The sequence below is a fragment of the Montipora capricornis genome, chromosome 6 (assembly GCF_036669925.1).
Source record: "Montipora capricornis isolate CH-2021 chromosome 6, ASM3666992v2, whole genome shotgun sequence".
NCBI lineage: Eukaryota > Metazoa > Cnidaria > Anthozoa > Scleractinia > Acroporidae > Montipora > Montipora capricornis.
Genome location: NC_090888.1, coordinates 73,249,792 through 73,267,744, shown reverse-complemented (window position 1 = coordinate 73,267,744; position 17,953 = coordinate 73,249,792). Strand labels below are relative to the sequence as shown.

The following is a 17,953-nucleotide window of genomic DNA, read 5'->3' as shown; positions in this document are numbered from 1 at the left end:
AGTTGGAAAAGGAATGCAGAAAGCTTGTCAACCAAGAAAATTCTAATTATGCTCAACTTCACTTGAAGACCTGAAGGCCTTCAAATGGACTAACCTGAAGAGATATTTTTAATATTTTGAAAGAAGAACTTTTTGTGTAGTACACAATGCCTTAAAATATTGCTGCTCCTCAGTATTTATATAACACAAGCATTATATAAGAACTATAAGTATGGTGTTGTTTACTAGACAAGTTAGTGAGTAAAGGTGCAGAAAGTGAAAGTTGTGCATTGTGTATCAGCAGTAAAAATTTACGATACCTTCAAAAGATCCTCCTTAAACATTTATCGAATAGTGTTTGTTGCTTGCAGTCGTGCTAATTAAAAGCTTTTAATTTTTCCGGCTTCATTTAACGTTTTGTTCTGAAACTTTCCTCAAGAAACTTTCCCCGTTGAATGTGCTGCGCAACTAAGCCGATCGATGAGGAAAAATACTTTGTGTAAGAAAAGATCAGAGTAACCTGGCTTCTGTTCTATGCTGATTTTTTTTGTGGCCAATCAGAAGCAGGGAATTCGAAAGCTTCTGGAACTGGTTAGGAAAGAGTAAGTGCTCAGGGGCTTGTGGGCTCTATGAGTCAACACCTGCTTAGCCTTACTTCATACTTTGGGGATTCCGTCACTATTTTTTCCAAAACAGAAATAAAAGAAGATTCGAAAAAAGGCCGTGATTAACCAAATACAAAAAAGAAATCAAGCGAAAAGAAAACATAGTTATAGAAAAAAAAAGAGATTTGATGTCTTTGTCACTGGGATTTTTTGCTGTGGTCTGTCATCCAAGTATTAATTCCACCCAAACAGGCTTAACTTTGGTAGATACTATTGCATCAATTTATATTTAAATCGGTTATGTAAGGGCTTGCAGGAAAATGACAGTAACATTGGACAACAAAATAAATGGTGAAAAAAAAAAGTATATGTAATTGCATGGGCCCAAGGGCAATTAAGGATTAATTTCAAGCGTATTTTCAAAGTTTTCTAAAAATTGCCTGAGTCATGAAGCAGCTGGGGCAATTTGAAAAGCTTTAAAAATACAACTGAACTTAATCCTTAATTGCACAAGGGCACATTGCGATTACATGTTTATCACGTAAAGGGCAACATTATGGAGGAAAGCTCGTACAGTGCTGCGACAAAGGATAATCAACACTCTCCCATTCGGTTAAAGTTCAATGCAATAAATCGTTGCTGTGAACAGAAATAGCCCTTGAAATTTATTTTTAAATGTGGACAAAATAGTAGTTAAATCTGGAAGATTCTCGTGTAACTTCCCTTGCTCTGGATAAGCAACTGTTAACCAGTTGGGATCAAGTAATCATGCCCTCTTGGTTACCAAAAGTGCCCTCGTGATTAAGGAAAAATTCCCCCTGTCTCAGCCAATCAACATTTAGTAATTTTGCCCCGTATGTGATAAAAGGGGTAATCATGCCTCCCAGGCTTCGTGAGTCAACACCTGCTTAGTAACGGCACTGTTTGGGGACTCCATCGCCATTCATCAAAAATGCAAAAACAAGTTACAGAAAAGCCTTTAACAACCAAATACATAGAAGAAATAAAGTGAACAAAAAAAAGATGAGATATCTTTGTTTGCAAAGATTTCCCAATGGTCTCCCTTCCAGGTACCAACCCTATCCAATAGGGCCTACTCAAGTGAAAACATAAGACTGTTCGTAATAGAAATGCAAAAATGACAACAACATTGAATAACACAATAAACAGTACCAGCCCACTGCACTACCCATATGTACGCAATGCATGCCTATTTTTTAATGGGTCACCTCTGTTAATTATTCCAAATTCTTATTTTGTGAAAGCTCTTGTTGTTGGTTTCAGTTACAAGTTAAAAAGGGAGAAAAAGGTGAAAATTCAAATGTTGATTGGAAAACAGTGCGTGTGGTTCCTGACAGGTAAGTGAAATGTTTATCTTTGATGTAAGTTCATTGCCTTTCAAAAATGTTTCAACAAAAGTACTTATTCCCTTTCTAGGCTCATGGATGAAGCGATGTGTTCTAGGATTGAAGAATATTGGGGTAAACATGGCAGTCTGTCCAGGTATAGTATGGACTGATTTTTACTAAATCTTTCGAAGTCTTTCAAATTATCAACAAGGTAGGTAGGTAGGTAAAGTCTGCTACAAACCTAGAAGGCCCATCAGGGCGGCGCTTATCTCTGGTTTCTGTAGCATGAAGCGACTAGGAGTATTTCTACTCCCCCCTGGATGGGATGCCAGTCCATCACAGGGTTACCCCCAGCATTGGATTCACCGGTACCCATTTATACACCTGGGTGGAGAGAGGCACCATGAGAGTAAAGTGTCTCGCCCAAGAACACAACACTATGTCCCCGGCCAGGACCCGAACCTGGACCACTCAATCCGGAGTTGAGCACACGAACCATGAGGCCACCGTGCCTCCCAAATTATCAACAAGCCAGTCAAAAACTTCTGATTTGCTTTCATAATTTTTTTTTGGTAGAGAGGAGGCAATAGAGGAGTATCTGAAAGTTGCTCAAGATTTAGAAATGTATGGAGTGCAGTATTTTGAAATTAAGAACAAGAAAGGCACTGCTCTTTACCTTGGTGTAGATGCACTGGGGTTAAACATCTATGAAAAAAATGACAAGTAAGTGCTGTCCATGTATCCTTTGACTTTGCTTTATAAGTTCTGCTTGGATGAATGTTCCAGTGTGCCAATTATTATGACTGTGTGATCAGCTTTACAGAATATATTGTGGCAACATTTTAATAGTTCAACTGGTCATGCTTTTAGTGTTAACAAATCACATAATGTGTAATAAAACAGAACAACCGCAGGGCTCGAAATTAACGAAAAAATCGAGCTGCATTTTGCGACAAGATACGAAAATTTAGTCGCAATTTTGCAAATTTTAGTCATAAAAAATTGCCGCGCTGCATTGTGTTGTCAGCGGTTTAGCAAAGAAATATGAGCCCGCAATACTTGTGTGTAAAGAAACCGCTGAAAATTGTGAATGATCGAAGGAATGGACGTAACATCGCTGCTAAATTGCTCTACAATTACGCTATCTTCAGAGAAAATTCACAGCGAGAAACAAAATAGTTTTGTCATTTATTTATTTATTTTAGCAAAAGTAGCAGTAAAGTGGCAACTGCTAACCCTTTTGTTTCGAAAGAGCGAAGGTGACAACAAGTCGCAAATTTGCGACTTCTCCAGATATTTTGGTCGCAAAGGAAAAAATTTAGTCGCAAATGCGACTGTATTGGTCGCAATTTCGAGCCCTGAACCTTAAGTTAACGTTGATCCATTAGCCCATGTTCAACTGTACCTGTGTAACAAAAAAAGCAGGGTTTGAAATCCAGTCGCAAATTTGCAACCATGTACAAAAATTTAGTCGCAATTTGCAAATTTTAATAGCAAAGTCGTTTCACTGTTTTGTTTTGCCAGCTGTTTTAAGAAAACAAATATGGGCCTGGAATACTTGTGTGTAAAGAAACTGCTGAAAATTGCAAATGATCGAGGGAATGGCGTCGTGCATGTAAAATTGCAGCTAAATTACGCCACAAATGTGCCCCATAGCTTCATTTTTCTTTTAAGGACGTTCGCGCGAAAATTTTTTACCACTGTAAGATGAGAAAACATGCCCGGAAAAACACCCAAAATGTGACAAAATCGACCTTCCTTAGCGAATGAGGCCAGTGTCTGTAAACCCAAATATATAGCAATTAAATCTTTGAAGTGAAATCCTCTTTGCCAAATATTCTTTAAGTGGACTTATTAAGTGAATTTAGTCAACTGGTGAGGTTCCTTAAAGATCAAGTTCGCATTTAGCGACCACAGTTTCACGTGCCTTTGATGTCCCGTGAGCAGAAATCTTGAAATTTTTTAAACTTCCCACATTGATTTTTTGTTCATTTTTGGACAACGTGGAGATAATTGTAAATAAAATCCGTTTCTGGAAAGAAAAATAGGGGTCACCGACCGTCCAAGACCGTTAAATCCAGGCAAAGCTATAGCAATGGCCTTTTGCCCTGTCATTTCTCATTTTATTTCTTAGCGCGCGCTCGTGTATGACGTGGCGAGTGCATTTGCGTGCGTAGTAAGGATGCGCAGAAACAATTGGCGCGAACGTCCTTAAGCGAGGTGATGAAAGTTCAAATTTTTGGGCAAACCCAGGCAAGTTGTGCAACAGCAGAAATGATAAATTTCTTTTCACAAAATGACACCGAATCGAAAAGTATCATATCAGAAGACAAGAACGTCATTCTAAAAGTGTTTGTGAACTGTAATACGGGACACATAATGTATTTTCGCTAACTGAATGTTGTTGATGTGTTTTTTGCTGCAGACTCATTTTATTTCACGTTGCTTGTAAAATGAGGTTTTTCTAATGTCTTTGTTGAACAGGCACATCTTTGCTCCTGCCAGTGATGGCTGTTGTAAATGGTCATGCAACTTTCACAATTGATTCAAAGGAGTGCTGATAGAAATTAATACATTGACTTTCACTAAATTTAAGTTTGAAAAGTGTTCTCAAAAATTCACAACTGCCCCGCAAATTTCCCCTTCCTGCTTCAGTGGGGAGCTGTAAATTTCTGGGGATAGGATGGAAAATACGAGTTAAGAGAATTCCTAGTGGAGTTTGAAGTTACACCGGTACCAAACAAATTCTGCAAATTAATATTATTGCTTCTGTAGACTGCAAGCAGTCTCTCTTTTGCTCTAAATCGTTGAATTGAATAAACACTTCAAAATGGCCAAAACTGCAGGTTGCAAATACCACGGGCATTTGTTAGAATGAAAAGAGAGACTGCAATGCTTTCATATTGCATTTTGGAACCCCAGTGACAGATTGACAGCTCTCATCATCCTGCCTGCCATGCCCATTTGGAAATATTCTCACAAGATTCAACGGGCGTTTTTTGCCGGTAATTGATATGTAATGTTCGGTCGCCAACAAAACTTGAATATGGTGTAGCACTTTTATTTTGCATTTTAATCCGCAAAATAAAAATTCCACAGAAATATCATGTTACATGGTAAGGTGATGTATTAGGCGATGTATAATGCTTCAGTGTCCCGTTTTATATGCATGAAAGTCAGTTTATGTAAGTCTGTAAAAAATGCAGATATAATTTTTGCTTCTTTCTTCGCTTAAAGAGACCAGAATGTGAAGATTATAGAAATCAGTTTGTATTATTGTTTATCCATGGTTGGGCAAGCGCCTTCCTCTGAACTTTGTGAAATTTATTGGATGTTGGGGTTGGGCACTTAACCCTTTAAGCCCCGATAGTGCCATATGGCACTCTTGCGTGACTGCATCTTATTCCCGATAGTGCCATATGGCACTCTGAGACCCACGTACATTGTAACCAATGAAAAGTGATGTTTTAGCGTTGCTATGAAGCTCTATTGTTTTTGAACCAATAGAAAAGGGTTTAAGCTTTCATTTGATGTGAATTATGTCATAGGTTTTCACTTAGCATCAGTCTCAAAATTTCAATCGAAAACTATGGCGGCGATGAGCGAAGACGAAAGTGACGACGGTGTGTTTTTAGGATTCGAAGAGGAAGATCGAGAAGCTATTGCAGAATGGAGGCAAGCTAGATTTGAAGCTAGACATCAAAGCGACTTAGAGTCAGACATTTCTGTGTCTTCTGTTGCAACCGACGATCTCTCAGACCTAACAGACTCTGACGAAGAAGAGACATGGAATGAGGACGAACATCCCGTAGACGTTGCACCATTTACTGCCGCTACTGGCCCTACTTCTGGCGTTGCAGAGGATGGAACAGCGATTGATTTTTTTTATTTGATGTTCCCAGAAGAACTTATTGAGCAAATCGTCCTTGAAACGAATCGTTACGCACGGGAATGTATTGCTGTGAAACCAGACCCAGAATGGTTTGACACAACTCTCGCCGAAGTGAAAGCGTTCCTTGGACTGCACGTGCTGTTTGGAATAAAGCAGTTGCCTGCCACTCGCCTTTATTGGAGCAGCGATCCTCTTATTAGAGTTACGGCAGTCCAAAAAGTCATGTCAAGAAATCGATTCGACAAATTATCACAACATCTGCATGTCAATAACAACGCGAATCAAGTCCCTCGTGAAAATCCTGCACGCGACAAGCTTTTCAAAGTTCGGCCCGTTCTAGATCGCGTTGTTGAATGTTGTAAAATGGAACTAAGACCTGATAAAAATTTGTCTGTCGATGAAGCGATGGTAAAGTTCAAAGGACGTCTTGGAATGAAGCAATACATGCCAATGAAGCCAGTCAAGCGAGGGATTAAAGTGTGGGAAATAGCCGAGGCGTCTAGCGGCTATGTTTACAATTTCGAAGTTTACACAGGGAAGAGACAAGATGGCATTACTGAACACAACTTGGGGTATCGTGTTGTTTATAACTTAACTCGAAACATTACAGGGAAAAATCATCATGTTTATTGTGACAATTTTTTCACAAGCGTTAAACTTGCAGAAGATCTGCTGCAGGACAACATTTATCTGTGTGGAACGACGCGAGCAAACAGGAAAGACTTTCCGAAAGAACTTGCAGCGAACAATGCGCAAGTGAAACGCTTGAGGCAAGGAGAGTCGATTTTTCGGCGTAAAAACAACCTCGTGGCAACTGTGTGGAAAGACAAAAGACTTGTTCATTTTTTGAGCTCCCAAAGCAATCCAGTTGGAAATGAAACAGTGAACCGCAAACAACGCGATGGGACTGTTATTCCAGTACGAAGTGCCCCTGTTGTAAAGAGCTACAACAAGAACATGGGAGGTGTCGACCTACATGACCAGATGCGCGGGTATTATGCCGTCGGAAAAAAGTCAAGAAAATGGTGGCGTTATCTTTTCTGGTTCTGTGTCGATGTCAGTGTGGTAAATGCGTTTATTTTGGAGAAAAAGGCCGTGAACCACCCATCAAGAACTCAACTTGACTTCAGAGTTGAACTTGCCAACGATCTGATCGGCGATTTCAGTAACCGAGCAAGAACTGTAGCTTCTGATCAAGTAGAAGGAAGCCACTGGCCTGTTCCCTTTGGAAAAGGGCGATGCAAACGCTGCCTGAAGCGAAATCAGAAAACTTTTTGCAGAATGGGCTGCCAGCAGTGTAACAAGCGTGTTTGTTTGGCATGTTTCCCGAATCACATCGATGACCTGAGCTAATGCGTCACAAGAGCGCGAAATTCAAATTCAAAGTTTACTTCGAAAAATCGCTCGAAAATTCTGGACTTATCACATTTGAAATTTATTGTAATGTATATAGGATAGTTCTTAAAATTTGCAAGTTCTGTTGTGCATTTCATTCAGAAAATGAGTCTTTTTGGCTTTCTTATTTCCAAGACATTCTAAATTTGAGTGTAAACAGGAGCATTTTCAGCAGTTTTGAAATCTTTAGCTTGCTCTAATTCATGTTATAGTTCACCATGTGGTGTGATATTTGTCTAGAATTAAAGTTTATTTCTTGCTGAACATTTTTTGTCTTAAGTGTTTTTTCGTCTGCTTTGTAGTTTTTGAGATATAAGGCATTTCATCAGACATGGTTGAAAAATTGAAATTAGGCCATGAAGTGCAAAGTAGGTCCCGGGAATAGGGGGTCATGTTTCCTCAGTTTCCTGTGGGGCTTAAAGGGTTAAAACAGCACTGTATGTGCTTATTCAACTATCATAAACAACATAACCAAAGTTGCTAATAATTATTACAATGCAGGATCATCAACCCAAAAGAACCTACTTTCTTAAGATCAGCATCCCATAAGGTGATGTGAGAAGAGTGTTAGCAAAGGCTGAATGTTTTGAGATGCCAGTTGTGCGAATGCTATGGCTATCTCTGTTAATTATCATCATGAAGTAGCACCTTGACTAAAGAGAGAGAGGTTGAAAGTAAGTCATCTTCTTTGTCTTTTCTTTTCAGGCTTACCCCAAGGATTGGATTTCCCTGGAGTGAGATAAGAAATATTTCTTTTAATGACAAAAAATTCATTATCAAACCAATCGACAAAAAAGCACCAGTAAGTTGACATGATTGAGTTTGATTTGATTTCATTTTCCTTTTTGCTGTGATAAATTGTTAATATTATTCCATGATAATGTGTGGTCATTTATTTGTTGCAGGATTTTGTATTTTATTCACCACGCCTAAGATTGAACAAACGAATATTGGCTCTTTGTATGGGAAACCATGAGTTGTACATGAGGCGCAGAAGACCGGACACAATTGAAGTTCAGCAGATGAAAGCTAAAGCACTGGAAGACAAACAAGCAAGACTTAGTGAAAGGTAAAGGTGCTGCTTCAGTAACCTACATTGGGGGGTAAATTATTTTGTTCTTCATTTTCAAGTTCACCTGCAGGTTAACGTGAATTTATTTGGGAAAAATCGTAGACAAATTGAGTTGATTTCATCTTAGAGGCATGAGAATTTTTCAAAGGTTCATGATTCAAATGGACTGTATTTTATGTGTGATACAAAGAAGTTACAAGTATGGTCGGGGCTGTGGTGAGTGCACTCTCCTCACAATGTGACACATGTTCAATTCTCGTACCCCACACGATAAGTGGGTTTAGGGTGTGTTGGTTCTCTACTCTGCTCTGAGGGTTTTTCTCCAGTTTTCCTCCCTCAAAAGAAAACAGCATACAGCTGATTCCAGCTGGCTGTAAGCTGCGCTCCAAGGTCATACATGGACCGTGTAGACTGGCAGCCAGGGGTGCTATGGCATGCTTTCTGTTTAACCCTTTTGAACTGGGTCATTGCTGTATTCAGTGACGATGATCAGCAAGATGCTTTACATTTCAATAATTGTTATTGTGCAAAGACGACAAAAAATCTGGTAACTGGTCACTCAAAAGAACATCAAAGCTAACTAATAAATGATTTATTTATCTTAGTTAATTTTGAAGAAGTGCTCCACCAACCAACTGTTAATGGCTGATTGTCAGTGAAATGTTGGCCAACAGGCTACCAACAGACCAATTCAACCGTACAAAAATAGTGAATTACTGACTGGCTACTGAAAAACCAATTCTACTACACAAAAATAACGAACTCAAAACAGTATCAAATTAGCTTATCAGTAGTCTTCAACAACAGTCTACAAACCAAAAACGTTTCATCATCCTTTGGAAACAAAAGACTCCTTATCATTACCCAGTCCAAAATAAGATGCAAAATTATCACTCTGCATACGTTCATTAGTGAAGAGAATATTCAACATGAGAAATTACCATTTTGATATCCACTGTTCCATCAAAAACTTCACTTGTTTTCTGTTCAATTAGCAGAGGATTATAGGGTGATTTGAAAAGGATATCAACATCCTTTTCAAATTGCCATATAATCCTTTGTGCCTCTTTTTATGCAATAAAAATGGCTCCTTTAGGAGCACCAACTTTGCAAAAGTTAATAACCAATGATAAAATAAAACACACATGAAAAACTTTCCCACATCTTGACAAAAATTATGGGGAACTGGGCCTTAGATAAAAAAGTATGCAAATTACAACACGGCAACCAGTAAGACAGTCACAAAAGCTTATCAAATGACCTCTTTTTTCTTCTTTAATTTTTAATTGAGGGTAATAAGTCAGGTAAATGGTTAAAACACATTTTCAGCCACTAACTTACTGAGAGGCTACCAACAACTCCTTAACAGGTAACCAACTGTTGGCTGACAGTTGCCCAACACTTTCACCAAATACTTTTACAAACTGTTGGTAAAGTGTCAGCCAGCTGTCGGCTGATAGATGACCAACAGCTTTTTGGGGGAGCTCTCAGCTGGCTAAACTTTATTAGCTCACCAAGATACATTATCATGCAAAAATAACAGGAGCAAAAAGCTTTTCCTCGTAAATGTTCTGCAAAAAAGTAAATAATTTTTTTATTGCCTTTTCAAGTGATATGCCATTTTACAGTTGTTTGCTCAGTGACCTAGCCTATGAATGGCTGTGAGGCTGCCGGTGACCTTGTCTTGATACAGGCCTCACTGCTTTTATCATGTAAATTGCGTTGTTGTAATGCTAATTAGTCTCAATTAACATGAGAAAAGCACAAAGGTGCTTGTATGAAACAGGGTCACCGGCAGCCTCGTTTCCATTCTTAGGCCAGGTAACTTAGCTACAACTGTAAAATGGTCTATTCGCAGGAACAAAGTGTGATTTTCTGTCAAATTTTTGATACTTTGATGAAAAGTTGCGACCATTAGCTATACCTATTGTAGCTTGTGAACGGAGTCAATTCAAGTTATCGCATAAGTTTAGTAGGTTCTCCATCTTAGAGAACACAGGCAACTCTAAAATTTGAATCAGGTACTTTTACAATCCTATTTGCTGTACAATGGTTTTATCTTGGACAATTCAAGAACTTGGAGTAGATCGCCTTTTTCAATTTTAAGGGCTGACTTGGTTTGGATACTGTTGCCAACCAATTTCAGCCAGGCAGAAACATGGCTTTTGTTTCCTACTACATGTACCACTTATTGATCAGACCATCTATGGAGATATTGAGAAAATCCTGGTCCTGTTTGTTGCACTTGTAATCAACTTGATTGCCTTCTCATGCTGTTTTACTTGCTCATAATGTGCAAACTCTTCAAGCTCAGCTTCTGGAGATGTACTGGCAAACTGATGTCAGCCTATGATGTTCTGGTTGAAACCATTTGGACCTCTCTTCCTTGGGCTTTCTTAAATCTGTGAAATTTGCTGCAAATTTTCTAGAAGAACACTATACCACTGAAGACTGTTTTCACATGAAAATTTTAAGTGGGTATTCATTCAAACGAAGACAATAGATGTCAAGAAAATGCCCCAAATTATCACCACATGTCACTGAAAATTCTTGTTGTTTCAAAATTTCATTTAAAAGCCCTGAAGAGCTAGCAAATTCACTTGCATTACTTTTGAAGAATACTGTAAGTTATTCAAACAAACATTCTTTCAGGCACAAACTTGAGACTGAGAAAAGAGCTCGTGAAAAAGCAGAAGCAGAGCAGAAAAGACTTGCAGAATTGGTTAAGAGTATGGAAGAACAACAAGCACGATATGCAAGAGGTAGGAGAGAATGGCTGAATCCGGAAAGTGCACCTAAATTGGAGTAATGCTATACTATCTTTCATGTCTGAGAAAGCCTATAAGAGGAGATGAGAGTAAAATCAAACTCTCTCCAATTAAAATTTTTATTTTGAAATTCCGACTTTGATTGGCTCAAGGTTAAGTTTAAGTTGCTGATGTGAGTGCAAATTTTTTTCACTCAGTGAATGCAGTGGAAGTGAAAACAAAGTGTTTACCAAAGTTGACCTTACATGGGAAAAGGGAGTATTAATTAGTATTAATATTATTTCAAGCTACAATTAGTGGCAAAAAGAGTTGGGACGCTTACGCAGGATGGGCCTGAAAAGAAAGAAGTCTTAAAAGGGTGACTTTTGCAACTGATTGTAGCTATGTAAATAAGAGAACGAAATATGATTGACAGTTGTGTAATGGAATTCCCAAGTTCAAAGCGAACCTTAAGAATTTAAAACAAACCACCTGTCACACCTGTCAAAAGTTTCGTGAAACGCAAGTTGTAAATGAAATTCAAATGTACTCACGCTCTTTGATGTGATATTGTTACTAGAAAGGGAAGAGGCGAACAAGAAGGCTGCTGAACTGGAGCTGAAAAGGGAACAACTTGAGAGTGAAGCCAAGTTACAACAGGACGAAATGAGGAGACAAAAGGAGCAAATTGATGATATTAAAACGAAATTAGCTGAAGATGAGTCAGAAAAAGAGATGCTGGTAAAGTTAAAAATTGGAGAATAACTCATACACCTTATTCCAAAATGGCCGCTGATTTATGCAGATACAAATTGGCCCTTGTTGCCTCGTTCAAGATAAAATATTCTTTTGAATTTTAAGCTTAACAACGAGGCATCAAGGGCGTATTTCAGTAAAAACAAAAGAACATTTAAATGGCGGCCATTTTGGAATAAGGTGTATTAGAAACATTAAATGAGGGCACTAAAGTCATAAAAAGTAGTGCACAGAAAGGTTCCTTTATAATGGAGGAAAATAATGTTTAAGTATAAAGTTTTTTAGAAATACCAAAAATCTTTAAGTGAAAAATAGAACAAAATCATTATCTTCAGTCTAAAGCTTTATAAGAGGAGCTAATTTGCTTATTTAAATACTAAAACAAGGTTATTTTCTGTTTTTGTTTTGCACCTGGCCAATGTTATGGCCAAGGGTAACAATTTATGCTCAGTCTGACCTCTATCAGCTGTTGTTTGGAGCTTTTACAAATGCCGTTTTTAAAATTATTGGACAAAGAATACCAAGTGACAAGATGAAACACATTTTTCTCAAAAAGTTTAGAGTTCAATACCTTCTTATCGTGTACATGAGAGTCAACGTCAGCATCATCTATCTTATAAAAAGGTTCTAATAAAAAGGGTTGTCTCAACATATTATGAGCTGGGAGTAAAATGAAAAGTAAAAATACAGGCCATGCTTCAAAGCAGCCTGGAACTCGGTTTTGCCTTAAGGTATAGGAAAATTTTGCAATTGTGTTTAAAGAGGATTAAACAGAAGAACAATTTATTTAATGTTCAAATTCTTATGAAGCATGCAAGGATGTTATGTTTTGACTGATTTGTATCTTGAAGATGAAAGAGCTTGAGGAAAAGGTTACAAGATATCAGGAGTTAGAGGAAGAAGAGAAAAAAGCAAAACAAATGTCTGAAGAAGTCCTGGAAGAGGTAAAGACTCCATAAAATTTAATACCTAACCAAGTGAAGGGTTTACGGCACTGATTACATAAGTGCACGTTTTTTAACATAAATTGATAGTCTGTTCAGTTTATTACCACCCCTAAATTGTCAGTTGCTTTCCTTCTGTTGTGAACAAAAATGTTGATATCAACTTGCATTAGGGTTAAAGGTTAGGTAATATACAGTATATTGGGTGGCAGAAATTCAACAACTTCATTTTTGCTATCAAGGAACCCTGCGGTGAAGTCAGTTTTAACACATCCAGATACTAAGATGCAAATGTAAATACAAATCTGATCAGTTGAATCCACTGCCAGTTCCAGTTTTGTCTTTTTGCTCAAGAAACCAAAGGACTTGCCCGTACTGTGTTGTTCTCTGACTGGTGATTGCAGTAAGGCGAGAAGCAGTGGACCTATGAAACCTAACATGAAATAATGTTTACATGTATGATGTACATTTCGGTGGCCACTCTGTGGAAAGTCGTGTTATATGTTGTCTTGGGTGGTCTGTTCAAACAAGCAGAAAGGTACACAGAGTTATGTGATGAATGTAATCTGTGTTTCACTACTCAGTTGTCTGCCACAGAAAGTTGTTGCATCTTGCAATGTGATTTCACTCTTTGTAACAGTCTTGCAACTGATTGACCCTTTGCAGCAGTGGCAACAGTAGTGTTTACTTTTGCTAGAAGTTACAGATTAAAATTACATTATGTGTTAAAAATAAAAATAATGTTGGAATCTGTGTTTAGCTTAAACAACAAAAAGAGGAGAACAAGAAGCTCCAAGAACAAGCTGAATCCCTCCAAGAAAAAGTTCTGGTGCAAGAGAAAATTGAAATAGATGAACAGGACACTACGGCTGAGGCAGATCTGTCCTTTGAGGGAATTCAAGGAGATAGGTCAGAAGAGGATAGAATCACTGAGGCTGAGAAAAATGAGCGCCAAAAGAAAATGTTGCAGGTGAGTGTGGGACAAACAAAAAGTTTGTGATTCATGCGCAGAGTGCACCACTTTGCATAGCAGCGAGGTCAACCAGGGTGTTCTGAAAACCAATATCAGTAACGTTGTGTTCCTCTTTGGAATCAAAGAGGAACTGCTGGTCCAAATGGCAAGAAAGTTGTTGCTTTTTTTTTTTTTGGGGGGGGGGGGGGGGTCTATGCGATAAATCTCGGAGGGATTGATAGCTACATGCGATACAAAGAAATTAGGCAAGCACTTTTCTACAACAGATTCTACGAAAGTGTGTTCCCTTCATTTCAAGGACTGGAAGGTTAATGTACGTTGATGGAGTAGTTCCATCCATGTTTGCTTGGAAGAGGAGTTCGCCGTGAAAGAGGCCTCCACCACGACCAAGGGAATGGGAAACCTTTTAAAGCTCGAATAACGCCAGATGCAAGTTTAGGTTCGTTGGCATACTTTAGAAACCGGAGAAAGCACGGATTGTATCAAGTGATTCAGACGTGGAAACTGCATATTTGCAGTTCAAGAAACTATCCTCACCTCCCTCGCTTTCATGTTCTGGTGCTAATACTTTCCCAAGATGAATTTGGTGTATAGAGAACCTTTGGCCAGGAACATAAAGGACAAAAATGAAAATTTCTGTGGCTATGGGTGATTGTTAGAGAGGTTGTGATGACAGGAATCGGATTGGAAGCAGGACGCTTTCATTTTAGCTTTAAGTGGGTAGTAATCAATCACTCAATCACTTTATTAACGTGGTTGGTATGCTTAGCTAAAAGCCATTGCAAGTCCCAAGAGAAACTGGAAAAAATGCTTTTGCAAGAGTATTATGGTATTTGTGAAATTTTATGTATAGTTTAGGCAAAGTCTTGATCAAAGCAATATTGCCTAAGGTGATTACCGAGAAATAGAACTTGTCATCGATTTCCGATGAAACTTCATGCACTGTGGTAAAAGTGAAATAAAAAAGCGTGGTGACCGTGCTCGTTTCCATGGTACGACGCTGGAGAATACGACTATTTGAGCTACTTTGACAATTGCCGCGCACCCCAAATGGTTGGCAAATTTAGCGCAATTTTATAAATGTAATCCAACGTATAATGCAGAGCTTGGTGCCATTCTATGGTTTATTCAAGTACGTACCAGTAAAATTTATTTGAATGCATTTGTGAGTACGTACCCAGTGCTGGAAATAACAGTCAGTCATCGAACATTGTACGACCAAATTTTGAAAATGTCCGGCCAATTTCACATTATGATCGGACATGATGACCGAACATCTCACCAGCACAACTTGAGTTATCTTCTTCAAGGTGTTGTCAGTCAATAAATTATGTCCGGTCCAATTTGTCAAATGTCCGACCAAAATGAAGATCTGAAAGGACATGTCCTGTGAATAAAGAAAAATTATTTCCAGCACTGCGTACCTAACACTCCCAAAACATATTTAACTTCAGTGTGGGCTGTTCCATTCGTAATGGTTCCTTCCGTACAATTTTATGAAATTTGCCAAAAAAACTGGCCACAGATTTTTGCTGATTTTTCCATTACTCCATAAAGACACCGTTCGCAGCAAGTATATAAAATAAAAAATGGGGGTCACCTCACCTGTTCAGAAGAAAATAGCCATTCCTTGACGGCTTGGCGTCAATGAAAATCCGCCATTTTATCAATGTGCCCGCACTACTAGGCGCGCTAATGACGCAATAAATTATGTTCTGTAGGGTTGCGCAGTGCAAAACCAGGGAATCACAAAGTTTTTACTAATTGACAATATTTGTTTATTTTAGCAACTGCAAGAAGATCTTAAGAATGAAAAGAGAGAGCCCTCAGAGTATGATATACTCCATATTCAAAACCAGAAAGAAGGACGTGACAAGTACAAAACACTCAAGCAGATAAGACAGGGCAATACTAAACAGAGGGTTGATGAATTTGAAGCAATGTAACAAAAGCAGCAATCTGTGTTTCTTCAAGGCAAGATAAAATCTTTTATTTCAAAACTATCAATAATTACTGGGCTGGTATGAACTTTTCCCAAATGAATACAGCAATAATAACATTGAAATTCGAAGAGTTCATTTGATGATAATTGTCAGGAAGTTTGATCCTTTGTCTTCTTGATTATGAAGGGTGTATGTGAGACTGGATATTTCCAACAAACGTATGAGTTCTTTTGCAAGGATGTGGTGTAATAGCGTCCTGTCATCCGTGGATGCAGGCATGGCATAGTGGTTAGAGCACTGTGGCCCAGGGCTGATATCTGGACTCAGTTTTATGTTGGTTGGTTTTTGGTTCTTTTCGTTTCGGACATGCTTGCCAATAGCTTAGGACGAGCCTTTATGCTCAGGAATGCGGCGTGCGAAACTAACAAAACCTGCGTCACACAGGTCACATGTAAATTTGTAAACAAGGCGCTGTTGGTTCACCGCTGGTAGCTTAAATTCTCGCAGTTTAAGATCTCGTTCAATCTTGTGACTTACAAAAACAGGCTGAGCAGTGATGTGAATTTTCTGGCTCAGGTCTTTAAGTTGATTCCGTAGATTATCAGCTGAGGCTTGGTCTTTAAAATGGAAGAACAAAGAGGGCAGTAAAGCGAGTTATTGTTGAGTTAATAAGCCAAGGGAGCATGGCATTTCTCAGTTTCCATGGCAAACTTAACAAGGGAATGGCAGTTGCTAAGAATCTCAAGAAAGTTATCAGCTAATGTTTTGTCACGCCTTATGGTTAACGTGTCGTCCACATATCTTCTGTAATATGTGGGCATTTTGCCTTCACGCTCAAGAGTTTCTGCGATGCTGCACATAAATAAAAACGTTGGCTAGTAAGGGCCCAAGGGGGGAGCCCATAGTGACACTATCGGTCTGTTCATATAGTTGGCCATTGAACAGAAAAAAGTTGGTCCTTTGTTGCAGCAAACAAGATCTGGTCGACCATCTTAATGAAGTGGGACCCAGTCTCAATGCACAGGCTGATTCAATTCGTTCTAAGGTTTTTAAATAGTTCCTGCAAGTTTTTAACGCCCCCATTTTTTACAATCTGAGTTTCTGCATGTTTCTATTGTTTTTAACGCCGCCCTTTTTTCAATAGCTTTCATACGTTTTACATTTTTTTACCCTATTGTTTCTCTTCAAATATATGTTAATATTTTATTCTCATACTTGCTTGATAATGACCGAAGCGCGGTCGAAACGTTGTTTTTTACCGTTAATCTTTTCTGAAAACTGAGAAATTTTATCAGGTTATCGCTTCTTATGAAAACTTGTATAATTTGATTTGATCTTCTTTGATTTCATTGTGATGTAACTTCATGCCATCCAAAAAGCATAGAATGAAACATTGCAATAATCACGTAAAACTGTCCAACAACATAAAGTAAATACAGAAAAAGGGAAGAGAAGCATGGATTGACACAAATGGACAAGATATAAACGGATTGCATTTGGGTAATGTTGAAAAAAGTGGAAACTGGAATAAATTAAACTGCTAAAAGTAATATTCCTGTCGGATTTCTTCTTTATTTTTTTTAGACAGTAGCAGCAGCGCCTGGGAAGAAATCCCTTAACATGATCAACAGTAGAAGATGGGAAAATTTTGATTTTGGCTCCTCTACTCCTCTATATCAATCAATAATCAATTTTGTAATTTGTAGGTACCATTTTGTTGTTATTATTTTTTTGTAAGAACGTTTATCTTGCTTGTGAACCAAAATTCTGCATTGGAGGGGCTGACTATAAAGAAGACTTTTGTGGCTTTTGTCATCCTATCAATTGTAACGAAGTTCAAAACCAGAAACTTGTCCCACGTTCTCTTTTTACCAGTGGTTAATGACTCTAAGAAAGGATTTCTTCTGTTTCGTAAGTTTTGTAGTTCCATTCTCGATCTAACCCACTGTACAATGTAGGATTTGTATGTATCGCAAATACTAGTATGTTGTGAAATTTTTGATTTCTTATGCGGAAGACAAATTAAAGAATTAGAAAGGCCTGTGAATAAATGACCAACGAAGCTGGACAAACACTTTTAGTCAATTAGTACTTAGCTATTTTTCTGTAATATTGGTGTAATTATTACAGACGAAGGCCTAATCAGTTTAACACACTGGAGAACATTGGTCTTGGCTTTGTGATTGAGGCACTCAATTTGAATACAATCAGTGTTATGTTGTCTCGTTATCAGTGAACAACGAAATGAAATAAAATAAAAGCGTTCTCTTTTTGTTTGTTGTTTGGTGAATTTTCCTT

The 17,953-nt window shown here is 38.2% G+C and overlaps 2 protein-coding genes across 2 annotated transcripts in view; both read left to right on the top strand.

Annotated features, from left to right (window-relative positions):
- The window catches only part of LOC138054504 (radixin-like), a 20,688-nt gene extending 2,761 nt beyond the window's left edge, over positions 1–17,927 (top strand). The window contains exons 7-17 of the mRNA XM_068900955.1: positions 1,869–1,942; positions 2,022–2,087; positions 2,510–2,656; positions 7,926–8,022; positions 8,126–8,289; positions 10,945–11,054; positions 11,620–11,780; positions 12,647–12,739; positions 13,500–13,709; positions 15,500–15,686; positions 17,240–17,927. Coding sequence (XP_068757056.1) covers positions 1,869–1,942; positions 2,022–2,087; positions 2,510–2,656; positions 7,926–8,022; positions 8,126–8,289; positions 10,945–11,054; positions 11,620–11,780; positions 12,647–12,739; positions 13,500–13,709; positions 15,500–15,658 — 1,281 coding nt within the window. The 3' untranslated portion in view covers positions 15,659–15,686; positions 17,240–17,927. The remainder of the gene's footprint in view (positions 1–1,868; positions 1,943–2,021; positions 2,088–2,509; positions 2,657–7,925; positions 8,023–8,125; positions 8,290–10,944; positions 11,055–11,619; positions 11,781–12,646; positions 12,740–13,499; positions 13,710–15,499; positions 15,687–17,239) is intronic.
- LOC138054505 (piggyBac transposable element-derived protein 4-like) lies at positions 5,388–7,285 on the top strand. Its single transcript, XM_068900956.1, has one exon. It carries the CDS (start codon positions 5,523–5,525, stop codon positions 7,176–7,178), a length of 1,656 nt encoding a protein of 551 aa, XP_068757057.1. The 5' UTR covers positions 5,388–5,522; the 3' UTR covers positions 7,179–7,285.
- Positions 17,928–17,953: the final 26 nt, after the last annotated feature.

Coding starts and splice junctions, on each gene's coding strand:
- LOC138054505 (XM_068900956.1), top strand. CDS start 5,523: ATGGCGGCGATGAGCGAAGACGAAAGTGACGACGGTGTGTTTTTAGGA.